The following is a 27724-nucleotide window of genomic DNA, read 5'->3' on the forward strand; positions in this document are numbered from 1 at the left end:
TTTGTGTGTGTGTGTTTAAGTGTGTGTGTTTGTGTCTGCTGATGAGAACGGTAAAATATCTTTGGACATTAGTCCATTAGATTTTTTTAAAACTATATATTCGTAAAATTAAACCATTGTTCCTTTTTTATTATTTAATTATTATAGGCAATTTATCAAAGAAATGGCGGTTGACACTGACATCAGGCATAAAAAAAGTAACACACCTATATTCATCAGGCCTCGAAGAGATCTTTTTTTAAGAGGAGTTGTATGAAGTAATTATGAGTTTTCAGTGGGTCACATACAAGGGGCAGAGTGCTTCTCAGTGTGGAGAATCATGAAGGAATGCTTATAACAGCTACAGATAATGGAGCCACAGCGGTTCGAGTGAATGCTAAAAAGTATGTCATCACTTTTGCATCAGACAATTATTTAATTCAATTCTATTTTCTCAGCTGAATAACGTCCAAGATGATCCGTTTGATGATCCGTCCCACGTCTTTGGCTTTTCCAGGCTTTTCACTCATTTTTACTGTCTTGTAGTGTTGATCAGTGGCAGGTTGCATTACCCAGCCATCGTACACAAAGTTAGGTTTCGCAATATGTAGATTATTTGGTTTAGAGCGCCATGATAAAGATGAAAACTGGTGCTAAATTGATATTATGTAAAAGTCTATAACTTACTGTTCAATCGAACCTTTAGGAAGTTTTTGAGGTTTTAGACGTTTTATCTGGCGAAAATTTCCTCTTCTATGGCTCCATTCAAGTAAGACACCTACTTATAGGAACTTCACACAACCCCACTTAAAGAAGAAAATTAGATAAAACAGTGCTCCAATGCATGTCAACAGCTGGGGAACCACACACCAACTGTGAAGCATCGTGATAGAAGTGACATGTTATGGGGTTGCTTCGCGGGTTTATGCCTCATGTCAAAAAGGGCCTCAAATATACAAGGAATAACTGAGTCAAGTTTAAAGTTAAACTGGAGCTGGACCTTCAAGAGGATCATGGCAAATCCACCAAAGAATGTCTCAAAAACAAGAAATGGAGAGGTATAGAATGGTCTGTTTCAAGCCCAGATTTGATTTCCACAGAAACATTGTGGAGGGATTTGAAACCGGTAGTACATGTGATAAAACTCTTGAGTGTCTTGCAAATGAAGAAGGGGATCGGGTGTCAAACAGTGGTCAAAGTTTCCGACAAGCCATTGTCAGAGACGAGTGTAAAACTATACACAAACAGCTTGAAGAACTTCTCTATGCAACAAGGTTCATTACAGCTTAATGATACAAGAATATTATATTTTTGTGTGTAGAAGTATGTTATATTCTCCTACTTATACCACTAAAGAATATTTCATCATTGAATATTCTTATGGAAAAAGTAACTAAAAAACTTATAGTACAACAGCTTTACCTGTGTGCTCCGTTTCCGAGGAGCATCATTTTTCATGTGATGTGTTTACTATTAAGAGATCTGAACACATCACACCAGTTTTAAAATCTTTACACTGTGACTGACTGTCAGTCACAGAATAGATTTTAAAAGCCTGCTGATGGTTTACAAATCCCAGAACGGTTTAGGCCCAAAATACATCTGTGATATGTTCAGAGAATATAAAGCCAGCAGAGCTCTTAGATCCAAGGACTCAGGTCAGCTGGTCCAGTCCAGAGTCCAGACTAAACATGGAGAAGCAGCATTTAGCTGTTATGCTGCAAACAAGTGGAACAAACTGCCAGTGGAGATTAAACTTTCACCAAATGTAGACATTTTTAAATCCAGGTAAAAAAACATTTCTTTTCTCATGTGTTTATGCATGAAATCTGCACGATATCTTTTAACTTATCTAGACTGTTTCTTGTTTTTAATACTTCTAATAATTTAATTTGTTTCTCTTTATATTATTTTATGTATTTTTAATGCTTCTTCCGCTCCCCGCTGTAATGCTTTTATTTTATGTGAAGCACTTTGAATTGTTTTGTACATGAAATGTGCTACAAATAAACTGGACTTTGACTTGAGCATTACAACCTCTGACAAAAATGATGGAATCCCCACTGTCGAAAGATATGCATCAAGCTTTTTTTTATTTAGTAAAACAATTATATGTAATAGCTGAACATTCAGACTTTGTAAAATATGCTTTTTGGGGTTTTTTTCAGATTAGAAATCACCTCGTGAACCTTGCCATTTGTATTTCTGGAACAAATACCCGCACAGAATATGCAAATGAATCAGCAGTTGAAAGAGAGTGGATGCAGGCGTCAACAAGCTGTTACAGTTGGCTGATGGGCATGAATACAGGGCCTCAACAAGAGAGCTGTCAGTGGAACGATGGAAAATATTATAAAATTCCATAAAGAAGGTAATTCAACACAGAGTGTGGCAACAGACGTTGGTGGTGCCCACTCAGCTGTGTCTAAAAATGTGGAGCAAGTACAAACAGAATGGGAAGGTTGAAAGAGGGAAATATGCAGGTCAACCAAAAAACGATGTCAAAGGATCAGGGCAGAAAACTCAAAGCAATATGCTTCGAAAATAAAATAAAGCGCAAAAAAAATAAGTAAAAACAAATGGGCAGAAACGGGAGTCAATGTTTGGGACCCAACTGTAAGAAGCCAGCTGAGCGAATGGGATTTACATCCAGAAAAGCCAAAACTAAACCGTTTCTAACATCTACAAGAGAAAGAGAAGCAGTCATGAACTGTGGATGAATGGATGAAAGTGATATTCGTGTCACAAGTGGAGGTGGAGCGGGAGGTTGAGGACTCGGAGTGCAGATATCAGGAAGAAGGTGAGGAACAAAGCGTCTATTGATATAACTAAACAGCAACCAGAGTTGAACTAAAAAACTGCAAGAAAACAAAAAGAGAAACAGACTGACTGCATACAACACAAACACAGACCTGATCAACATACATACAAAGAACATACATTCAACTTTTTCACACTTCTCATTTTTTTCTTTTGTCAGTCCTTTGATTTGTGTTTTACAAATCCACAATGTCCAGCTATCAAATGAAATGGTTTCGTGTAAAATCTGTGTTTTTTTTAAATAAAAAAAGCTGAATTAACATCCTTCAAGTGTGGTGAGCCCTTCATTTGTGCCAGAGGTTGATCCAACTGCACATTTGACACAGGTATTTCAGAGATTTTGGGGAATATAATTCAACTGGTTCGACTGTTTCCTTTTCATCCTGACGTGATGAACGATAAGAATTTATCAGTATACCAACTGATGTGGTGGAAATAAAACGATGAGCACTTCGTTCCATCATCCATTTTATTGCATCTCAAAAGGCTTACATGCACTGGGGAGAGGGTCATTATAAATAAAATAAATTTACAACTAAACAAAAATACAATATGAACAATTCAGTCATGAAAAATGTTAATAACCCCCCATTATTTACTCTGAACCACATGTGACTCTCACAACCAATCCACGAACATGACAGCGAACACACACAGAGTAAGCTTTAGAGCTGTCTGTAGTTTACAGCACAGAAGAAGAAAATATTGTCCAAATGCGTGTCAACATTTAGAACATGGCGATTCCATTGAAAGTCAGTCAGTAGAAAGGGCAATGCTTTGTGAAAAGAGAACAAGTTCGAGTCTACAAAGTTCCGACACTGGCCTCCAGTGGGTTTCTCTGCACATTGTTCCCATGTGGCCACATACAGGGTTACAGGGGTTCCAATGACAAACAACAGAACAACTCAAACACTATACTCAGACAGCAGCCACATCTGAATTTTGTTTAATATTGCCGGGCAGGTGACACGGAAAGTTAAAGATACCGTGTGGAGTTTTTGATTCATAATGTTTTGCCTCATTTCGCCTGAAAGCAAAGCTTCAAAGTGTCGCCATTGTCGCGTAAATACATGCTGTTTTCTTTGGTGAGACATACAGAACGAAAACAGGATTCTGCTAGTTTGGAAGAAAACTCAACAGTGTACCTTTAACCTGCTCCCACTGAGGACTTTTGCACTGGAACGCACTGAAAAGTGGACTACGCTGGTTAACCACGCCGGTAAATCCGCTAGTCTTTGAAATCTGACGCATTTTGGTCTCGATTTCAAACCACGCGTTGTGATTTGAAAAAAAAAAAGAAGAAAAAGTGTTAATTCCACCTGTCTGATTAGAGAATTGGTTAAGCAATCTTAATAAATACAAAACAGCTATACTGACCAGCCCGAAGATATAACGAGGAAATATCCACAATGAATGAGACACAGCTGAACATTTATACTGCAGGAAAGTTTGAATTCCCCTCTCTGAGGAGAGGCTTCGCTTTTCTCTCTGAGAGCAAGTTAGAAGATATGTCATCAAAGAACAATGCCAGCAAATATCCACATTAGTCTGGAGGATTTTTCTAAACCAAACAGCACGTATGCTGTAACTGACACAGAACCAAAGGACATCAAAAGAAACAGAAAAACAGAACGCCACGAGTAAAAAAAAAGAAAAAAGGAACAACAAAACGGATCACTTGCTGGTCTTTTATCACTCAGAAAAACCCACAGAGGTTGTTGGTGAATATACAGAATATTATTCATTTAGCCGTGGTCATTACTGTTTCCAGATACAGTCAAATGATGATGGGAAATAGAGGGATACTCACACGACTTCTTACAGTATCATGTCTGAATCACATTTATATTTCTCTTCAACAGACATACAGAATAAAGACGAAATACTCGCCAGAGATATCTATGTACACGAAATAGGACCTTTCTGTAAACACCACGCAATGCGTTTCTCCCGAAAAATTTACTCTGGCTTTGCTTGCCGCTCTCATCCAATCAGAGTGCGACGAAGAGGAGCTCTTCCCCCCCTTATGTGAGGAGGCAGAGACAAAGAAGGGCGGTGGGTGGAGCCTAGGACAGGAAAGCACTTCCATCATTCAACTCAGCACTCAAAGTTAATCTAAACACGTATTCTTTCGCTTTCTCTCTTTTCTGGACTTTTTTCTTTTGTCTGGGTTTGGTGTGATTTTGTTTAGACAAAAAAAAGATTAGCACATCTACATAAGCACACACTAGTATGTTTGTTTTTTTTTTCTTTTTTTTCTGTCTCATATATTTGTATATACTTCGCTATGGTTCACTTTCACAGTTTGTGCTACAACATCACACTGGCGGAGGGTGGGGAGTGGATGGGCGTGGTGAAGGAAAAAGTAGCTTAACATCGCTGGCATCCTGAGATGTTGACAGACACCAGGCAAAAGGTGAGCGGTCTGATCCCGAGAGGAAAGCTGCTGGAAGACAGGGAGAAGAACATATACTCTACAGCGTTAGAGTCGAGCTTTTCTTTATCTAAATATAGAGTAAGACGTCTGCAAAGAGCCGATAGAATACGATTTAGTTTTTGTGTCATTTTTCATCAATACCCATGCTGTGTGTACTGGTTAATTACCAAGTAGTTCTTTGGGTAAACTGTCGGTTAAAGTTCTACATGCAGCTTTTAAAAGACCATTTAAAATCTGTATGTAGAGCTTTAACCTACAGGCAGAAATGTGTTGGAAATACAATCTAAATCGCTTCCCGACACCACAGTTTACACATACTTGCGGTGTTATAAGAAGTCCTTGAGGTCGAGGTCTGCCAGAGGGTCCTTGGGCTTCTTGGGGCTCTGGCCTACAGGTCCTGGAGAAATCTGAGAAAACGGGGCAACAGATCTTCATAAAATGAGAGCTGTTCAGGCAGCCGCATATGTTTGTGACAAATGTAGGAGATTTATAGTTGTCTATGTAATCCACCCAAATATTCGACGCCCTGACACAAATTTGCCGTAGTGTGTGTGATGTGTTACCGGTGCTCCCGGGGCAGCGGCTCCGGGTGCAGCCACCCCTGTGAAGGGAGGTCTCATCATGGGCTGCCCCATCAAAGGCTGCCCCATCAAAGGCTGCCCCATCATGGGTTGCATCATTGGAGCTCCAGGCACTCCCGCAGGAGGCTGGTAAGTTTGGGAAAATACATGAGATAGCGACTCATCATCGCACTTCAAGATGATCTTAGACAGTACAGTAAAAACAGAAGATCTCTATCTTTTAGTATTTGGTGTAAGAGTAGTACACAAAAGATTTCAGATCTAAAAGTGAGGCCAGAGGACCACTAAATTAGAAGTATGTATTCAGTGTTTTGTAAAACCAGATTGATGGCAACTTTTCAGTAGAAGTTTCCTAAAAAGAAAGAAATAAAGCTCACCATGCCAAAGCTAGGCTGTGCGCTCATTGGTGGCACCATAGTTGGAGCAGTTGGAGCTGCTCCTGGCGCACCAGGAGCTCCAGGGGCAGCCTAACGACACAGACAGACGTAAGATCAACAAAATGTCACAGATTACACAGCCTGTGTGAGCTCCCAAAGCTTTTCCATCATAGTTGCTTGAATGAGCAACCCGGAAGCCACCACAGATTTATCTGGTTTGTGATGTCTGGATTTCTGAGTGTGTGGTAATAGGCACAGTTCTAAGGGGGGGTTGTTTTGGAAGAATTGTGATCTCATGTTGGAGCTGTCCTTGCATCTCTCACCATGGGGGCTCCTGGAGTAGCCCAGCTTGTGGGAGCTACCTTTGGCATCCAGTTGGCACCTCCTGTCAGCTTCTTCTCACTTTGTGGGTCCCTGAAAGAGCAGGACACACGTCAGTCTCTTTCCAAATTAGCTCAGTTTAGTCTGGATCTCTTTGGGGTGAGTGACTACTGAGCTTAATGTATGGGATGCAATATCTCGGATAATAATGAATAAATATAATTCCAATGCCACAATACGTGTGGCGATTACTATGTGTTAGGTTGTACGGTATCATACTATGGGTGTAGTATAGTGACTTTATCTTTTTATTTAGTTAACTGATAACGCACAAATGAAATCACCTCAGGTAAATGAGTGCAGATAAACTGTGTGTATAAAAAGTGTGTACTGTACTAAAAGTAAAGTTGTGCAAAACTGATCTAAAAAAAATCTATTAAATTACAACCTGGCAACCCCCATCAGATAGACAGATAGTTACTTTCTTCATCTTTTAATCAGATCAGTTATGCACACATGCGTAAATCTACGCAAGTATCATGCAATCTCAGGCTGTGTTCGAAACCGCATACTTCTCCTACTACTCCTACTACTCCTACTAACTTTTTGAGTTAGTAAGCGAGTTTGAGTAAGCGAGAAGTTCCCGGATGCATACTAGATTCGCCGAAATGTTGGGTATGCATCATGAGGTTACTACTCGTACTGAAACCACCCAAGATGCAACGTAAGGTGACGTCGCCGATCGTCATTTCCTGTCAAAACGGCAGTTTCAAGCTAGCTACAACGAGGGTAGATTCACTTCCTGTTTTCATAACAAAAGCACCAATTGTATCGTAATGGCTTTCCCTATGATAAAAGGCAACGGGTGTTTTATTTTGTGAAAATAACTGGAAGTGCGTTGCTCATTACGGCTAGCTTTAGTAGCGCCGAATTCTTTGGAACAAAATTGTAAATAGCCGGTATTTTGTCAGATTTTCAACACGTTGGGGATCTAAACGACTACTTTCTCACCTGAAAATGTTTCAAATGTTGCTAAAGTTTACAAAGTTTAGAGCTTAAGAGAAAACAGCTTCAAGCCGGCTGACTTCGGCTCGGGCAGGGACGAGATGCATTGTGGGTAAACGCTCTGCATACTGTCTGATCGATGAGTATGCAGTATGTAGTGTGCGGTTTCGAACACAGCCACAGTGTTCCCCTCTTTCAGAAATCACTTACTTCTTCTTCATTCCGAGGTCTGTGCAGATGGAAAGCAAAAAAAATGAATTAACTTTCAGTGTATTTGCACCAGGAATTATGACACTTCATGCTGCAAGGAAAAAAGCTGCGGTCTACCTCCAACCAGGTTGGCCAGCGATGAGTCCAGATCTCCGCCGATGGTTTTGGTAGAAGGTTGAGTTGGGTTGAGAGCGGCTGTTATCCCTCCAGCTGCGACGGGAGTTCCCATGCTACCTGCTGTGCTTCCAGCAGTGCTGCCCCCAGTGCTCTGGGGTGTTATTGCGGGCATCAGCATGTCGCCTAATCCACCAAACACTTGAAGAGAGACAACACTGATTACAAACGTGCGATTCCCTAATCTGGCTAACGCTGGTAGAGGGCAGACGTGAGAGCAGGCGGTGCAGTGAGGGGGGAGAGTTCAGCGGTGACGGATTTGTGTGGCATCCACACTGTGCACACAGTGAACTGCAACTGTGACTGAGCATTCAAAGGGAAATAACTGCAGCAAGTGCACTCATGTGGAGCGGTGCTTAGCCAGTCTATGCTGTCATGTGGCAAGAACTAAACCCTGGATAAATCTAGTACAGAATTCAAACCAGGTGTCATCAAGGCCATAGAAGTTTTCTTTCCAATTAACCAGCAGCAGTGTCTTGTTGAAGTGTGTTTGATGGTGTATTTAAGGTAGCTCCCAGCCTACAGCATCAATAGCATCTGATCTGATGTTAACACTGATTATCACGAAATCTGCAATTCATCGATACAGTTCAAGAGTCCGTCTTTTGATCAGTTTGGTCTAGTTTGTAATTGTACTACCGGCACGTGCAGTTCCTGGGTTTTTAAACTACAGAGCATCTATCCAGAACTTCACACTACAGTAGTGAGAGCAACCCCTGTTTTCTTTTTGTGTTGTTGGGAATGAGATTCATTGAAAACGTGTACATCAAGAATGTTAAAACAGTATATTAGGCAAAAAAAAAGTCACTCCAAAGCTCTTCTTTGGATGTTTGCTGCCTTTTGTTCCGTTCGCTGTCAGCATGATCCCAGACTGCTTCAGTAATGTTGAGGTCCGGGCTCTGGGGAGGATTCATCCCTCCATAAGACCTGTTGCCACTGATTTTCAGTCCACTCATTTGGCTTACGCAGTCTTTTCTCCCCGTTTCCTTTCCTTAAGAATGGATTTTTGACAACCACCCTCCATTGAGACCATCAGGTGCAAAGACTGGACAGAAGATGAGTGAAAAAGCAGCCAATGTTCAAAGTAAAACTTTGAATGACGCTCGGCAAGCCTGGAGGACTATTGGTCATGACCACTTTAAGAGCTTCCAGGGAAGTCTGGCTCCTTTGAACTAAAACATTAAGAAATGACGGTTAGATTAGAGGATTTTTTTTTTCTTATTAATACTAGAGATGTATTCTAACAATGGTTTTTCAGTTAGCTCAAATTCATTTCACCCTCCCACGTATCTCCTGCAAAGTCAAAACACCTGATTTTAATTACACATACATTGTGGATAAAGGCATTGACAACAATTATAATAGTTTAAAAAAAAGCCTTATGCTGATATCGGACTAATTCATGTTTGATTTATGAGGTTTTGGCTTCACACAAACAATTTAATTGTGCAAAAACTGATCCGCATTCAATAATGTTTGGATTTTATCAGCTGACATCAAGTTAGGATATAATCATATGTGTATTATCAACACGTTATTGATATCTAATTCCGTTTATATCATGATTATCTATATCGTAATACCCCTAGCTTACAGTAAAGGTGTCATGTGTTATCATTAGGGCTGGGCAACGATTAAAAATGTTAATCTAATTAATCACATGATTTCCCTGATTAATCACGATTAATAGCATTTGTACGCAAAATCCAAAAATTTATTAAAAAGTAGTGTATAGTTTTTAGCATTTAGTTTTATTTTAAATGTGCTGCCATATGCCACTGAAAGTGCCATAACATTTGTTGTGCAAACACACTTTTAACATCAGCATTTTTATGTAGAAGCCTCGCTCCACTGTCTGTTTCCTTGAATGACTTGCTGGTATCAGTTGTGTGTTTTGCCTTTAAGTGATATTTTAGACTGGAACTACTACGCTGAGAAGACAATTCAACTTGGCAGTGTTTACAGGTGACTCTGGTTCTGTCGACTCCGCCGTCTGGAAGAACTTTAAAATGAAAATGGCCGAGTAAAAGTTCCGTACCCTTCTCCATGTTTGGTGGATCTGCCAATTACTTTCTTTTCCGGTTCCGCAGCAGACAGCAACAGACTTTTACAAAATAAAAGCCTGTGAGCAACAGACTTTTACAATAATAAAATAAATAATAAAACAGGGGTGGTCTGTGGCGTAGTAGGTTGAGCAGGCGTCCTATGTAGAAGAGGTTGTAGTCCTCGCTACAGCTGGCCCCGGTTCGAGTCCCACATCGGACGGCCCTGTGCTGCGTGTCGTTCCCCCTGCTTCCTGTCTCTCTGAACTTTCCTATCCATTAAGGCACAAAAGTCCCAAAAAATAATTAAAAAAAAACCTGCATTAATGCGTTAAATAATTCACAAATTAACGCGATAATAAGGAGTTAACTCGCCCATCCCTAATTATCATACAATGTAAATCTTCTAAACACTACTTATCAAGCCACTTGAAAAAATGTCTTGAAGACAGATGTTGTAGTCGGTCTTGATGGCACGTGGTTACCTTTCTGAAGGAGTAGGGGCTAATAATGATGCATTGTACAGAGATTAACAGCGAGACTTGTGTCATGCAGGAGACACCGAGGGTCATATGGCAACATGCAACGAGGGCGTGTCCTTGAAAGACAGAGACGGGGAGAGCTGTCCAAACTGCGCATGCTGCGATGCACCGCGGAGATGAACTCACCGATTACAGATTAGAAGAAGCAAGCAATGACCCAGCAGAGTGGAAGAGGCGTGGATGGAGGAGGGAGGGAGAAAGGTGATGAAAGGAAAGAAAGCAAGAAAGAAAGAGGTTTTACTCATGGAGCAGTGTTGGAGCGAGCAGGAGGTGAACAAAGCGCAGCATTTGTGAAAATGCAAGAAGAGTCAGAAAGAATCATTGCAGTAGAGGCAGCAGTGCTGAGAAGTACAAACAGTCAGCCAGTGACGCCAGCTCATGTCACTGCTTCATTCATGCAGAAGTCAAGCTGTCAGCAGAAAAGTAGCTAGGTTGGCTGTTCAATAAAGCAGACAAAATGAAAGCACATCGAGCAGAAGACCTGTGTAATTACAAACAAAATGCTTCATTATTTTTGCATTTCACTTCGAAAGGCAGGAGGCCAGCTCAGTAAAATAAAGCAAACACGAGACTCTCTTACTTGAGGCATCAAAGCCACCAGACGGCGCTGGTGTGGTGGTTGCAGGTTCTGCTGTTAATACTGGCACTATTGGTACTGCTGCAACTGCGGCGGACACAGGTGGCGTTGGAGAAGCAAGAGAGCCCAGGGCATCAAAGCCTGTCTCCAGGAGGTTGCTCTGCAGCGGAGCTGAGGCCGGTGCCGGAGCCAGGGCCGGAGCCAGAGCAGGGGCAGCAGTGGGAGCAAGAGTGGGGGACATCAGGCCTGAAGGATATCACAGACAGCAACACACTTTTAATATGACTCCTGATGCCACCGATGGCAAGTCGGACATTTTTAGGAGCGAAATTATATTTAGACTTCAATGTTCATTTTATGCTTTATTCTTCTCTATCACCACATTTCCGAGGATATGATTGTATTTTCCAAAAGCAAAATGTGTTACTAGCTGCATTTCATTCTGACAAAGACATATGCTTCTAAAAAACTGGCAACACATTCACAGACAGACAGACAGACAGACAGACACGTACAGAGCAAAGTATTTAGGTGTGCAGCAGGTTAGCCAACACAGCATCAAATTCATTAACTATTTGACAATAAATGAAATGAGATGGGAGAGACACGGCCAGAACGTCATTAGGAGGTTGTGTTGGGCTGGCACTTCTAAAGCGAAACTTGAAACTACATTGTGCTTAATTCAAATGTGCTTTCCAACTGTGTATATTTATTCATTTAGCAAATGCACCTCCATCATTCTTTAAGCATTACTTCTTCACCAGCATAGAAAGTCTTCAATCAGACAACTGCCAAGATTTGTTTGACATCTTTTAAAGCGTTTCTCGTGCATCCAGCTTTTTTAATTCAACCACAATTTTCATGAAATACTTTGATGTCACTGCAGACAGGGAGAGGCAGAGGGGTCTCACCTCCAAGCAGGTCGTCTCCTGGCCCTCCAGGAGCAGAGCTCTTTGTCTCCTCCACAGGACCACCGAAGGAGTCTGTAGTAACATCCAGTTATCCACAAGGCAAAGGCAGCATGAAGGGCAGAAAGGGGGGAGAGGTCAGCCCTGGACCACATGATGGGACACGGTGGGGAATAAGATCAGATCGTCACAAAGAAAAACTATAACTTTAAAAAAAATGTCAAATGGGAACAAAATTTCTGATGAAAGCAAACCAATTTTAAAACATCCCATCCCATAGTTTTTTATAGACAGTTGTAATATTGAGTTGAAACTTTCCTCAACTGTTTGAGTTCAGAGGGTCCGCTAATGATGGGCCCTTTAAGACAGGTGAAATTAAATTAATTGAACTGTAAATGAAAAGTATACTTGGACACAGACACAAACACATGGTGTTAGAATTATTTAGGATCATTAATGGGAGCTACAGCTGTCTGTTAGGAACTAGGATCTGTATGCAGATCGGTAAGATTTTACTTGCACTAACAACTCAAATCTAACACAGAAGCTCCACCAATTTAATCTGAGAACTTACATGGAATGGAAAGGATCAAGAATATGTAGGAGAAGAAAAATGAGCACAGGTACATGCTTAAGTTCAATTTCATGATGCACAACAGTTTTCATAACAGCAAAATGTACATATATTGTTTTTTTGTTTTGTTGTAGCACCAATATGGAACTTCAGGGCAATTCATTTTGATTTAATAAAGAGAAGATGTGTATTTCTCACCAGCATTTATATAATTTGCACCATACACACATTTTGTGTGTATGGTGCAGATTATATACTCATAAACTGCGACAAAAAGGGTTGTTTTTTTACAGGCCACAACTGTGTGGTGGGTTAATATTTGCCCGATTCTAACAGGATACAAGGAGGCTGATATTAGGATGCAATGCTTCAGCAGAGCATAAAATAAGCAATCATTAAAGAAACTAAAATGAAAGAAAAGAGTGCTACGTCAAAAACTATTTCAGGATCTGACAGGTGAGTAAATGGGTTTTAGGTGCGTTTATCCTGCACTATAATCCAGACGGATATCTAGCATAGCAAGTATTGCAAAGTGTATTTGTTTGTGTATTCTATTGTACAGTACCCAACAGGTCAATGACTGGCTCTGGCTCTGCCTTGGGTGGAGAAGCAGCCTCCGGGGCCGGAACAGGTGTGGTGGTCGGAGCTGGAGATGCAAACGTTTCTAGACAGCAGAGACAAGCGCAGGAGGAGATTCAATTAGATCACTGATTTCATCAGCAGCAATTCAATTCGTAGAGGAGAATGCTTTGCAAGTTGAGAGTTAATCTACGAGAACCAAAAGGCCGAGGCAAACATGCACAGGGGAAGCAGGAGACAGAAGCAAGCACCCCTGCATCATCACTGTGTATCCACATCCTTGAAGCGTGCACCATTTGTCGGTAAGAGGCCTGGTCTGCAAGTGCATGCAGACATCGGTACCATGCACAAACGTGTCTGGCTGCACTCCTCGTGAAGTAAGGAAGGGAAACAGTGATGCAGTAAAGATACAGCAGCTTAACTCACCCGTCACAATGTCTCCAGTCGGAGCCGGCTCGGGCAAAGGGGAGGGCCCGCGTGAAACAGCAGGAAGGTCTAATTGACCAACGCAAGCAAGAGGCAGAATACGAGAAAGAAGAAAACCGTGGAGGTCGGGGAGCAAAGGAAAGCATTAGCGTGGCAGGTAGAGAGAAAAAGCTGATACAGAAAGCAGCCACAAACACTATCACTATACTTGACGAGTGGGTTACATGCACAATTCTCATACCACTATGGGGGACAAACCAAGACGAATAGCAAAAAACCGTTGACAAAGAAGTGGACACATGGAAACCAGAGGAGATGAAGAGGTTCCACACACAGACAGATGGATATCAGCTCCTGTACCTGCACCAAAAAGGTCTACGCTAGGAGTGGTAGCAGCTTTGGATTCTGTGGTAGGGCTTTGCTCAGGCATTGAATCAAACATATCTAAGAACAAGGACACACAACCACATGTACATTCAGATTTCAAGTCCAGGGCAAACAGAAAGATGAGTTAAGAAGAGAGACGAGGAAAAGCAGAGAGCAGATATTTTGATTACTTAATGGGTAAGTTGCAGTATGTCTATTCAGTGCAATGCAAAAGGAGACAGTGCAAAAGTTAAAAGGGAATAATGTCAAATTTCACCATGAAGGCAAACTTCCATGTAAGACTTGAAATTTCTGCAGTTTTATTTAGTTGCCAAATCATGTAACATCATAAACTAAAGCCTGAGACTACTTGTGTGTGCTTCCTGAAGCACTACAATGCTGTCGTTATGTTCTCATCACCAAAAGCATGAACTGACCTGATGTTTCCTTTTGCAACAGCATGCAGGAGGTTCAGAAAGTCCCCACCAAAGCATGTTAGATAAATTTAATCAACCATTTCTCCGCCAGTGGCGAGTAGTTCACTAGGTGCAAGCTAGAGCCCCCACAACATAGAGTTAGACACTTCGGTCTTTCTCCAACCTGCAAATCTGGAGGACTTTGGAAGGAAAACGCTCTGTGAAACCTTGATGTGTGCACCAAATTTGAAATTGAACAATATTCCCTTTTAACTCAAGTGCATAAGCTACGAAAAAGCATTCTCTCTTAAAAAGTATCTAAAACACAGGTAACAAGCAAGAGAAGAAAGCATTTGTTTCTTCCTTTCAAGTTTGGCAGACAATTTGTTAGTTTTTGGTCAATAATCAAAACAAGTTGAGCCACCTCTGCGTGTAAAAGACAAAACTGACTATTTATGCCCCTTGATATCAATTTCACACAAGTTTTGGTTCCCAAACAAACTGCTGCAGAGAGTGATTTTTGTTTTCTATTCAAATTACTTGACTTTTACAGAGGCGGTCAAAGTGCTTGATTAACTGTAATTGAAGGACAGGAGTCATGGAAAATAGACAAAGAAATAGGAAATGTAGGGGCTGATCAAGTTATCATCATTGTCACTATTGTCATCATCATCACTGGCAAGAGCAGCGCAAACATATCTATCAAAACCTTCATTATTGTCATCGTAACAATGCAGGCCAGTGCAGTGAGAAGTATAATGAGAGCAAGAGGACTTTACCACCAAAGATATCTAGAGTCGGGGCAGCTGCAGACTCTGTGGTGGTGGTGTTGGTGGTGGTTGTGGTAGTAGTGGTGGAAGAAGGGGTGGGGGCAGCAGGGGCAGCGATGGGGGCGATGATGGTCGGCGCCTCACTAGAGGTGGGAGGAGTGATGGCGGTAGAGGCCCCCGTGTCGGTGGGCCTCATAGCGAACAGGTCCAACTCTGGAGCAATGTCCGCACTCCCCTCGGTTGTAGCAAAGGGGTCTTTAGGACGAGTAGCAGGGGTTGGTGTTGAGAGGTTAGGAGGAGGTTACGATTAGAGAAGAGGAGAGAGAGGGGGAGGGTTGAAGGTTTGTTAAACAACAAACACAGTGAAAAGCATTTCGTCTTGAAGCTCCAAGACAGGATTAAGTTAAAAAAAAGAAAGTAAAAAAGCCAAGCACACAGTCACTCATTAACTTTGGTGCTGCAGCCAAAAGACAATAGAGAAGACCTTTTTAGTAACTGATGTAAAATAATATAATTTTATAAGCTATTATAAAATAATAGCTCAGCATCAAACTTCCATGTGTCCCTGAAACGTTTTTGGCTCTATAAAGCCTGCTAGAATTGAATAAAAACAAGAAATTCTGACTATAAACTGCTGTAACTATCCTTATGCACTACTACTAGTGCTAGGAACTAGGATAACAGCTAAAAATGCTAAACTCATGTCCTTCTCTTATGTAAAGTCTGTGGTTTGCAGACCACAGTGGAAACACAGACAACCACAAGTCTGAGGGAGCCTTTTATTTCCTTGAAAGAAATCTTAGGAATAAAAAATATAGATGCAATGTAACTTGGTCAAAGCGAATATTTGACGCTAGCCTTTGCTGTTTGAAATTAGCAGTAGCCAACTAGCCATAATTCACACATACGAGCCCTTTCTGCCCTCTTACTTGTTCTTAAAGTTGTTGTTTTTTTTAACCTATGACTTTTACTAAGTATAAGATCAACTAAAATGATTTGATTTACTTTTTACACTTAAAGTCAATGACTGAAAATGAAATTCTGAAGCTGTACTTTGCAAACCAATGCCATAAGCTAAATGCTAACAGGCTCACAATGACACATAGGATATTTTGACATTTAGCATGTAACATTTAGTAAATTCAATCTAAGTTAGCCCCTGCTCAAAACAAAGTATAAGATAAATTCATAGTTTGACCTGTTAATTAACCTATGTCAGTATAATCTAGTGTCTGTTGATCATGAATGTCTGAAAATTCAATTTTTTATAGTGGCTGGTATATTACAGAGTTGCCTATATTTCTTACACTGAATTATATGATAAATATGATATGTCACCAGTACTACTTTTTGTTGTTGTCATCAATACAAACTATGGAACTATGTTAAACTATGGAACTAGGGATACACTTTAGGGGACACATGGATAATTTAGGTTAAAAAATGACCACTTTTCCTTTTGTGCTTAATTCAGGAGGTTAACAGTGGGTGCAGCATAAAGTTAATGCAAATGCTTGTTAATTGAATTTAAATGTGCAACTGTTTCTCTGAATGATACTGTTAGTCCGCTATGTGTATAGTACCATCCCCCAATAAACACTTTAAAGGAATACTTCAGATATTCTTTTTTAAACGGCAAAATGCATGGACATTAAATAAGCTGCTGAAGTCACTGTCTGCTTGCAAACAACAGCAGGCCATAGAGAGCAACTCCATGGAGTTAATTAGAACAAAAGCAAAGCAAAAAAGGCTTTGTGGTGATTATTATAATCATTACCATACAGTATTAGCAGGGTTAGCGATGTCAAAATAGGTGGTATTAATTTGTGGAAATCAATCTACTGTGAGGAACAGCAGCGCTGTGTGTTTACTATAGTATTCACTGAGTGAAAAATAGGGAGGAGGTGTTTACTATAGTATTCACTGAGTGAAAAATAGGGAGGAGGTGTTTACTATAGTATTCACTGAGTGAAAAATAGGGAGGAGAACAGTAGTTGAGATGAAGGAGGAGAGGGTCCATGACTGGGGCATTAGCAGGATTTGGGGAGAAGACAGTAGGCCCCGGGGGCACACGTTTGTTCTACTGTCCCCTTTGGAATCTGAAGTAGCTTTAATATCATAAAAGCAACAACTCTCACATTCCCGCACATATTCATAAATTCACACACATACAAGCTTTTGTCACCCACCAGTTCCACCAAATGCATCAGCGGCAGGGCCCGCGGCCATGGCAGCAGAACCGTCTCCTGGGGAAGGTGCAAACGCATCTAGGGTATTGCAGACGACAACAGCGGGAACGCAAATGCAAAACGCAACACCCAGGCCAACACACCGACACACGCATGGATGTATGGAACAAAACATGAGTCAACAGATGAAATGGACAGGGAACAAAAATGAGAGGTCAGCATCAGGATAAGGCATAGAATACAAGAAATATGCAGCCCAGTTAGTGAGGTGATTGATCTAATTGCTTCATCACTCACACGGTGACTTTTGGGGGGCTGCATAGTGCTGCATTCAGTGAGCGCACTACCGGCGCGGGCTTGTGAAATGATGCAAGTTGTCACAAGTTCCTTGTACTATGTGACAAAAGGGGGATGTCACGTTTGGGCATGGAAAAGGCAAAGTCTCTCTTTGACAAAGAAACTCAACTCTTTTCAATAGCCATTGAAAAGTTAGTGCTGATGGTAAGATTAAAAAGCCAGAATATCATTATATATATCGAGTGACTCATCATCTTGACATATTCATGAAGCTGTTAGTCAGCCATTAGTTACAATAACATCAACAGGGATAAATAAATAAAAAAAATATATATATTTATCATGATAGCAGATTAATCACACTATGGTGGGGTTATTGAGGCGCACACATTATTACATCATTACAAAACACAAAGCACATTAGTGTTTTGTGAGCCTGGGATAAAATCAGTGAAGTAAAGAACCACACCTCACAAGTGATAAATGTTTCTGTCCGGTACTCAATGAACACGGTGCGTGTGGAAACTGGAAATAATGTTGGTGCATTGGTGTGTGTCGCGCTAACAAAAGAGGACATTCAAGTCACAGCCCTAAGCATCTGACTTTGTGAGAAAGATGCAAAACTCCCTCAAAGAATTCAACCGCACTATAAAGAATAGAATTTGGGATGTAAAAAAAATGTATCTCTATTATTTTACATTTTCATTCAAAATAAGGTATAATAACTTCTCCAAAAATAGCAAGAGCCAGGGAGACACAGGCGATAAATCAAATGAAAATCTTTACCTTTAAGGGGATCCATTCACTGTTATGCTGTGGAAGACATTTTGCTGCCACGGTTCTGGGTGTATTTGGGTCATTGCAAATAAATTAAAAATGTGCCTGATTGATTACATTCAGCCTACAATTAAACATCTGAATAAGAGTTATCTAATCAAAGATGAAAATGCATCCACTCATTGGTTCACAAGGTCCCACTAAAAGGTTTAATGATTATAAAGAATAATGTGAGCTAATTTGTGAAATAGCATTTCCCAAGACCATTGCCAAAACTCCAAATGAGGGAGTATATTCACCTGGCTAAGACACGTAATGCCGGTTTTTCCTCTATTTTGTCACCAGACTGAATATGATGTGTGTTTAAATACAGATGCAATAATCATCAAGATCAAGATGATGAGAAGTCACTGAAGATGGAGAAAACATCTTCCAAACAGCTTTATGTACTGACGAGCAATGTTCTGAGTTGATCAAATATTGACAGTGAAGTTTTACAAAAATCCAGTGATTAGCTCTGTGACTGCATTTACTGTCATAATGTGTTATATTTGTGTTGTTTCACTCAATGTGTGAGCTGAAGGGACAAAAATTGTCCACTATATCTGGGGTTATGACGTAACAGTAGGTGTGATATAGAGATTATTATGTGACGTATACATTCATAATGTATCATTTTGACACTAACAGAAGCCTATCAATAAATAACTAAATGACAATGAGACTTGTTGCGGGAAGCAGGCGGACCGCCTTGCTGCGTATCTTGAGCTACATCCTACCCTCCGCCCACACTGACCTCCGAAAAGGTCGATGTCTGTGGCTGAGGTGGTGGTAGGAGCAGAAACAGGCAGCGAGGTGGGCACCGGTGCAGCTGCAGCAGCAGTGGGAGCAGCTGTGGCTGTGGCTGTGGGTGTGGCAGCGGCAGCGGCAGGGGCAGCAGTGGCTGCAGCATCAGCAGCATCAGCAGCATCAGCATCTTCATCTGCCAAGAGAGCGTCAGAGGCTCCATCGGTAGCGGCTGGGGTTGCTATGCGGATAAACCCCGTAATCCAAAAGCCACGACCCAGTCACAACCCCCAACGGAGAGAGACAGAAAGAGGGAAAGAAGGAAATAGGCTTGATACAGCAGCCTCAAAGGGACTGACAAGTTAAAAAGTTCAGATTTAGTGTGTGGCAAGAGAGCAGGAAGGAAGAATGCGGGTGCTCGTTTTCTGTACAACCACAGGATGCCACAAAGATAAAGGAGACCTTCAGGTAGGAAGCAAAGTTCAAAAAGTAAATGCCTTCTGGCTCATCTCGTATGCAGTGCTGTTAACAGAATACTCACCCTCAGCCAAGAGATCTGCAACAAAAACAGAAAAGCAAAATAACTTAGTGAAGAGATAAGGGATCACCTTAAAGTACTGAGAGGCTTTAAGGAGCCTTTCCCATACTGAGGCCAAGGAGGCCAATAAAATAAAAGGCTCCTTACTGTAACTGGGGTTTTGAAGGGGAGTTGGACTAAAGCCAAGTTCAAGGTATCAGTTCTATGATGCAAATCTCATGCATTTGATATCTCAGGAGGTTTCCCATTGTGGAACAACAAAGAAAAGGCTATCACTTCTTATAGTACTGCAAGAAGCAGGAAGACCAGAGCTTCTCCCAGCGCATTTATAATTAACTGCATATATTCATTAAATCTGCCATCAATTTACCAAATCCTACTGCAGGCTTTCACATTGTTTTCTTCCTACCTCTTCGAGCCAGGTTGAACATTTCATCAGTCACACTGCAGTATCAAAACCAACACTGCAATGTCCTCAGAGTGTTTTTTGGAAAATGGTACACATAATCTAGAATGAAAGGGTTTGTTCTTAGTGGGAAGAATGAAAGATCCTCCGTGATTTACTGATCTTCCGTTTGGGGAGAGCAACCATGACTAAGCAGAGTAATTCTGTGAAACATTGGATTTCAAACTGTCTAGTTTAAACTTGAGTTTTTTTTAGCATGTAGGGCTGATTAGCTTACGCTCTACAGTGCATCAAATGCCAATAAACTCTTTACTTACACCATCTATGAAAGCTGGTCTTTTCTCGCAGTATCAAGAGTAAAAAACAGAATTATTTCAACTATAAACGACTAAGCAGCCAAAACAGGGCTGTGTTAGATCAGAAGCTTATCTCCCGGTTTAACTTCTAATGTTTAAAATACTGAGATGCAAAAGCACCGCTGTTTATTTAGCTCGGTGTCTTCCGCGTGGATCATCAGCTGCTGAGAATGTTAAAACCGTATAGCTCAAGGAAGCAGAACTTAAACTGGAACATCTGAATTTAGCTCCAAAAAACAATGCTAATCATGCTAATAACCAACACTCTTCATATTCGCCTGTTTAACTCTGTTAAAAAAAAAAAATTGTCTAAAGCTTTTGACTTCTGCTAAAAAAATGTTATGGCTTGGCCATCTGAGAAACTGAGACTAAGTCAGACATCACTGTGAGAGAGTTTAGCGTGGCATTATGAAAGTAACCATTCAGTTGATTTTAAGGCCTCCTTTTCAAGAATCTTGCTTCAAAGTTCTTAAAAACTGTACCCGGGAACCAATAAAAAAAATTGAAAAACTTCCTCTTCGGTCCGAAACTCAGAAAATTCAACCGCCCCAGAAACTGCTGTTAGTTTTGAGCAATCTCACCTCCCCATGCAGTCGTGGCAGAGGATGCTGCAGCGCCCCCTGCTGAAGAGGACGACATGGGGTCGAGATCCAACAGGAACCCGTCGTCGAGAACACTGAACACCGAGATAGACAAAGAGAAGATGTGAGTGTGTGTGTGTGTGTGGAGGGAAATTTAATGCGATATCGATGCGGCCCAATTCAATTGTAACACTTGTAATACTGTGAGTGGCTCTTACTTGTTGATAGTGGTGGTGGAAGGGGCTGGTGCAGTTGGAGTGATGGAGGGTGGAGGAGGTTTGGCAGGTGGCCCGGGGCGAGCTGGTGGCCCGCCGGCTGCAGCGGGAGGTGCGCGCCTGGCCGGGGGGGCAACCGGAGGAGTGTTGTTGGCTGTCGCGTCCTGCCAGAGAGAGAGACCCCCGCCCCAGGTAGATGGTGACCAACACAGTAATGGGATCTCATGTGATCCAACAGCTTTTTAACGCATGGGTTCTCAATGAATTACTACCTGTCTGTACAAGACATTGTTAAGGACAGAGGCATTTATTGTGTTACCTTTTCCAAAGATCTCAAGATAATTGTATTTTGACTCCAATCTGTGTCATATTCAAAGACTACTATTATTACCACATCATTATGACAATCATGGGCCATGGCTTACCTTCGTGGGTGACCTGCAAAAACAATGACAGCGTATGAGTAAGAGTTTAATAAGGCAGGTGATGAGACATAATGGCTGTTATTGAGATGAGGCAAAGTGACAGCTTAAGCATCACTTTGCATTATCAGGCAGGCAACATTTCAAAACAATTCCATTAAGTAACCATCCGATATTAATGGATCCATGCCGCACTGCTGAGTAACAGCGTCTTGGCCCCAAACTCTTCCTCAACAAAGTTTTTCTTTCAGACATAAAACAGAAAAAACGACTTCTGACTGTTTTATAGGGCATGCAATCAAAGCTTTGTGGACGCTGGGGCTGACTGTGCAGTTGGATGATAGCCAAGGGGGTATTTGTTGGTAATGACAAATATGACAGGAAAGACTCACCAATGAGGCAGAGCATATTAGGTTACTAAATGTGAAAATAAGTCTATAGAAATGCATTTTAAACAAAATGATACACAAACGTTTGTTTGGATGCCATTTCTATAGAATCACTGAAAAATTCAACCAAAAAGGCGGCGAAAGCAACATTTTCTCTCACTGACAGAGAATACTTACTTGTCTTCGCTGAGTGGTGTAAAGATAAGGAGACATGGCAAGTTAGAGAAGTAGATTAGAGAAGTACGAGAGAAGAATGATCAAACAGGGCCTCGAGAAGGAGCTCAGCCAGTGGTTCAAACAAAGAAAACTGCTGGTAAACAATCAAGAAACAAAACGGTCTGTCGACGTATTTATCTACTTACGGCTTCTTTCCCTCCAGAGTGTTGAGGTGGGTCTCAAGGGACTCCAGAAGACTTTCTGGGGCCTGTAGAAAAATACACACAGAGGCTACTACTGCTATCGACTCAGGCCACTGAATGTGTCATCGATTTCCTCTTCCAGTTGACCAACATAGTGAACCTGACAGTGAAATGTTTGAATATTACCGTACGTATTCCATTTTGTTACAACGGAAAGTTAATCATAAAAAAGAAATGTACAGCCACCTTCTTTTCAAAGGTTTTGCATAACAGCAGATACTGTGGTAAATATCATTTGGTTCTTACCAGGTCATAAAATGAGGTAAATATGTATTTACCTGATGTCATCATAAGGACAACGACACATTACGCCAAAAATATGATCTATTTCACAAAAAAGGAAGCCAAAATGCAGAAATAATGTGTCAAAAACCAAGTTCACCCCATGATTCAACTGATTGTCGAGCCATTTTTTTCATTTTAATAATGAAATCATTTTCTTTATGGCATTATCAGCCTCTCACAGCGTTGTGGAGGCATTGTGGCCCTGTCTTCATGAGAAAGTTGCTTCGGTTCATTGCGGTTTGAGGGCCATATCATTTCAGTTGGGTTAGGGTCTGTGCTTTTTCTCTAACAACTTTTCACCTTTTTGTCCAGTTCTAACTGCTTCTCTGAGCACGGTCTGACCTTGGTAGTGAAATCACTTAGACTTCCGCTCCAGGGAAGACTGGCGACTGTCTTGAATGCGATGGACTACAAATGGTTTGGAAGTGCTTCTATGACATAAATGCTGATGTCTTTCCTCCTTCACGTTGTGTTGACACTCACGTGAATGCACCAGACCGGCATACTGCCAAAACTTCTGCTTTCATAGAGATAATCATACTTACTGATGATCAGTTCACTAAGGGCTTTGATTAGCAGCATCGGGCTGATACTTTCTTCATTTCTATGGAAGCTTTAAAGGTGAACTTTGTTTTTGACACACTATTTTTCCATTTTAGTTCAGTTTCTGTCAGATTAATAATGAGATGAAGAAAAATGTCACGTGTTGTTGTTCAGCTAAGGTTGTATTCAGACCTGCTAAGAGCCAGATGGTTTTATATGTCCTTTAAATGAAATCGTACTTCTTTTTTCATACAGCTGTAATATCCCAAAGTGCTCCACCCTAATTTTCATTAAATATGAAGGTAAACATTTGTCACAAAACAAAGGGAACACCAAGAGGGAAATAAGGCAGGATACAGACAGAACAGAACAAAAGAGAAGTCAAACCTTCGTGCGAATAAAGAGAACCCATTTCCAGTCAGCTTGGATGCAAAGCTGCATGCTCCATCAGGCTCAATGGGACACATTCACCTCTGAACATGCAGTAAAAAAGGATAGTTCAATATCCAGCGGGCTTCTTCAAAGGTCAAAGCGAATTCAACCAATAAAACATCCCCTAATTCGCTTTCATTAATTCCCTGCTCCATTTCCTGGGTCTATCAATTTAAAGCTTCCAAGTCAATTATCCTAAAACTTAAAACCAACGAGGCAGCCAGACTGATAATAGTTTGTCTTGGCCCGGAGAGGGACACATTTATCATCTTGGGATTTTACAGAGTCTCTCCTCGCAATCGAGTTCAAAGAGAAGTGTTCTGCAGACAGAGGACAGGCACAACAGCTTCATTACAGCAGAGCTTAGACACAAACTGTTCTAAACCATCTCCCAGTGGATGGGACAGCAACAGGCGGACAGAATTACGTCTGATTAGGAATTGATTTTCTATTGAGTGAACCTGCCGTCATATTTTCTTAATCTATTTGCTGCTTTAGAAAAAGCAACTGTGCGTGGCTGATAGCATAACAGCAGAACTGCAAAATCAATCGATGATTAAAATCTTTCCGTCTTGTTTGGCTCAATCTAATTCCTTTTGGAAAGGTTGGAAGGATGACCTTTTAGTTGAGACTGATACTAATGCACCATAGTTTAAGGGATCATGGAGATTCAGAGTTTAATCTCCTGCGCAAGTTATCACCAACACTGTTTGCTCATATTTAACAACCGGAGCTTCTAAAGCACTGTATGTAGGTATGCTTGTGAAGATTAATGATGCTATCCCTCTAAATTATGACATAGTAACTTTTACATACACACTGCTGCACGATGGCTGGCAAGAACAAACTATGGTCTTTTTAATAGGGCCATTGACCTGATATTTATTCACCGTTTATGATGTATTCCTCAGATTAAACAGTGTCATAAACTGACACCAACCAAGGGCCAAATGTGAGTAAAGTTTGGGTTTTAAATCACTGTGCAGGATTTTTTTTCATGCATGATGAACGAAGCTGTAACTCTCACCATAGCTTCTGTGTGGTCAACGAGTTAAATCAGAGCAGCCTAATACTGCTCCTACTCTTCCTCAGTGTCTGCCAATGTTGTTTGAAGAAGAGCAAAACAAGTTTTTAAAAGATAATATAAATATGTATGTAAAATATGTAATAATTTATTTTTTTTAAAAGAAAGAAAAAAAAGCCATGGCCAACGATTTAATACTTAGCATTAGCTTGATTACATACGCAAAGTGTGAAAAACTGGCTTCATGGTAGCCTTGTCATTATTTTTTGTTTGCTGCTTGAGATCAGTTTCAATTCAATTCAATTCAAATTCAAAAATACTTTATTTATCCCAGAGGGAAATTAAATGTTGATGTAACTCAATTAAATCAAGGAGTTATTATAGATGCTGATGGCTGTGGGCAGGAAAGATTTCCTGTAGCGGTCCGTTTTGCATCCAAACTGAAGAAGCCTTTGACTGAAGAGACTCTGTTTTCCGATAACAGTCTTTGCTATTTATTAACCACGTTTTCATCAGGGATTATCCTTTTTATTCACCATGTAAAACTTATTACAGATACTAATAGTTAAACTCATCACACAGCCGACTTTTTGTGTGTGGTAGCCATATTTGGCCAAATTATGCCCCAAGCGTTTGCTATATGCCATCGAGGTCTTCTTAAATTTTGTGCAACTTACAGAAATTAACTTATCACTGTGCCTCTTTAACAAATTACTACAGCACTTTTAACACCAAAACAGGGTTTGCATCAGCCGCAAAACATTAGTAAATCTGGTCCTGTTTTTTTTACATGACGAACAATAGATTGGCACCACGTCAAGTCTGCAGCAAAAACATTGTGACTGTTCACATCTGATACGATAAAGCTAACAGTTATCTCACAGCTACAGGTACCATAAAAATAAGTGGCACCAATGTTTGGGCACTTTAGTCTACTACTTTTTTTCCAGCAATGAAGTTGATAAGGAACCCTTTATCTTTGCTTTTGGAAAGCTAAGCTAACCATCGCGCTTGACATCGTACAGACTTGGTAGCAGTATGATCTTCTTAGCTAACTCTCAGCAAAAAAGTAAATGAGTGGATTTCCCAAATTGTTCGACCCTTCTTATTGGCTGACATTCGATAGTCTTGCCAGTCTCTTTTGAATTTTCTAACATGAGTGGACCCGAAAACGTTACATAAGACCATTGTCAAATACTGTACAATCAAACTTATCTAAGCAACAGTTTAGTTTTTAATTTGCCATCGTATGCATCTGATTTATGCCACTAGCTCCACTGCGAGCTGAAAAGCTTGCATTTCAGCAGCATGCTTTTGATGCAAGTCATCCATACTGACATCTTTAATCAAAGACAGTCTTAGCTGTAGAGTTTCCACAGCAGGTCACAGTTTAGTCTTTGAATGATTCAAATCCAACATGGAAAATCGGTTTTCTCATCCTGGCAACCACTTATATTTGTCAGTGACCCACAAATCGAGAATCGGAATGGGGAAAAAAAACATCTCGTGCCACAGGCTGTCATGGAAACTCTGCAGTACAATTGAGAGATACATAAGTTAAATCAAAGCTATGTTTTGCTCTGAGTCTTTGCAGCCACCAGGCCAAAAGCACTACTTGGCATATCACTGGTTTCATCCAGTCAACTCTTCAAGTCACATCATCCCACTTCATCTGAATGCCTGTCTGATAGGAGTGTGCTCACTGTGTAGACCTTTCCTAAGCTTTCTGCTCCAAAGAGCTAGCTCAGTGCACTACTCACTACTCACACTCTCAGCCTGAATGATCACTCTGCATCTCTGGAAGTGAAAAAAGAAGGGGGGGCAAAGGGGCCGTCAATACCCAAAGAACCACATCTCATTGGTTGGGTGCAGCTGTCTTCGAGTGCCTGATTGTTATCAAGGGGAAGCAACCACAGTGGACACAGCAGGAGAAAAATGATAAAATAGATGGGTGACATTCAAACTACATGCAAGACTGTTAGAACACACCGGTGACATGCTCTGTTAGTTTGTGCTAACAAACAAAACAAAAGAAACATCTCTTGTAAATAGTCGTTGATTGAAAATGGACTGAATTCAGGAAAAACTTTAGTCTCTCTTACCTGAGTGAGCTCGGGTATGTCATTTTTGTCTATTCCCACTTGCTACAAAAAAAGAAAAGAAAAGAAAAGAAAAAGGTATTTATAAAATAGCAATTCAGAGCTGATCAAGTGATCAAAGGTAATGAGAGACAGTGAAAGCTCTGCAGTTTACCTCGGCAATTTTAAAGAACTCAGAAACCCGAGTCATTCGTGTCAGGAATCTCTTGTAAATCTCGAGCCCGTCTTTACACTGGCTTCTCTTCATCTGGAAAAATTTTTCTGGACAAAAACGTTGTGGAATATTCAATTAAAGAATGCAGCCCACGTTTTGTCAACAAAGAGCCCCCCCCCCTGAAAAACCCATCAATCCTCATACAATTTACGCGTTGCACCTAGAAACAGAAGCTAGTGATCGTTTGGCTAAACACTGGAGAGTGCCGATGTACAACAAGAGCGATTCCTTACCTAGCAGGTTGATAATGCCATCATTATAGCAGGCGTATAGCTTGATGAGATCTTTGAAGAGTAGCAGAAAGCAGGCATTTATCACTCCATTGTTCAGTTCCGGCGCATGCACCTGAGGACACAGAAATATTAACTTCATTTTCTAAAAATGGAACTGATGATATTTTGTGGCACATGAATCTTGAAAATAAATAGCTTACACGAACAACTTCTAAAAAGTCCCACAAAGCAAAATGACTAAACGGAATTAATAAAAGCCTCACTTAATCACTTAAATGGCCTGGCATTCTACAAGAATTAAAGAGCCAAAGTGAGGCAGTGAGTTCCAGCAGCTCCACAGCCACACCACAGGCTGCTGGGATAAAGGGCTTCTTCCAATATTTATCTTGATCCATTTATGGGAAATATACAGCTG

General features: G+C 40.9%; 1 protein-coding gene across 8 annotated transcripts in view; it reads right to left on the reverse strand.

Moving 5' to 3' along the window:
• Positions 1-3250: 3250 nt before the first annotated feature.
• The window catches only part of snap91a (synaptosome associated protein 91a), a 46191-nt gene continuing 21717 nt past the window's right edge, over positions 3251-27724 (reverse strand). The window contains exons 6-29 of one of the 8 annotated variants that reach the window (XM_075464892.1): positions 27310-27421; positions 27017-27123; positions 26866-26907; positions 22423-22484; positions 22238-22246; positions 21675-21687; positions 21253-21413; positions 21035-21129; positions 19695-19709; positions 19164-19394; positions 17294-17371; positions 15114-15359; positions 13913-13996; positions 13553-13621; positions 13113-13211; positions 11977-12048; positions 11069-11311; positions 7848-8045; positions 7731-7749; positions 6518-6608; positions 6195-6284; positions 5800-5943; positions 5555-5643; positions 3251-5242 (exon numbers count right to left, since the gene is read on the reverse strand). In XM_075464892.1, the coding sequence (XP_075321007.1) occupies positions 5563-5643; positions 5800-5943; positions 6195-6284; positions 6518-6608; positions 7731-7749; positions 7848-8045; positions 11069-11311; positions 11977-12048; positions 13113-13211; positions 13553-13621; positions 13913-13996; positions 15114-15359; positions 17294-17371; positions 19164-19394; positions 19695-19709; positions 21035-21129; positions 21253-21413; positions 21675-21687; positions 22238-22246; positions 22423-22484; positions 26866-26907; positions 27017-27123; positions 27310-27421 (2361 nt within the window). In that variant the 3' untranslated portion in view covers positions 3251-5242; positions 5555-5562. Of the gene's footprint in view, positions 5246-5554; positions 5644-5799; positions 5944-6194; positions 6285-6517; positions 6609-7730; positions 7750-7847; positions 8046-11068; positions 11312-11976; positions 12049-13112; positions 13212-13552; positions 13622-13912; positions 13997-15113; positions 15360-17293; positions 17372-19163; positions 19395-19694; positions 19710-21034; positions 21130-21252; positions 21414-21674; positions 21688-22237; positions 22247-22422; positions 22485-26865; positions 26908-27016; positions 27124-27309; positions 27422-27724 lie in introns of all 8 variants that reach the window. The other 7 variants (XM_075464891.1, XM_075464894.1, XM_075464893.1 and 4 more) reach the window with 7 other exon arrangements.

The sequence above is a fragment of the Odontesthes bonariensis genome, chromosome 5 (assembly GCF_027942865.1).
Source record: "Odontesthes bonariensis isolate fOdoBon6 chromosome 5, fOdoBon6.hap1, whole genome shotgun sequence".
Taxonomy (NCBI): Eukaryota; Metazoa; Chordata; class Actinopteri; order Atheriniformes; family Atherinopsidae; genus Odontesthes; species Odontesthes bonariensis.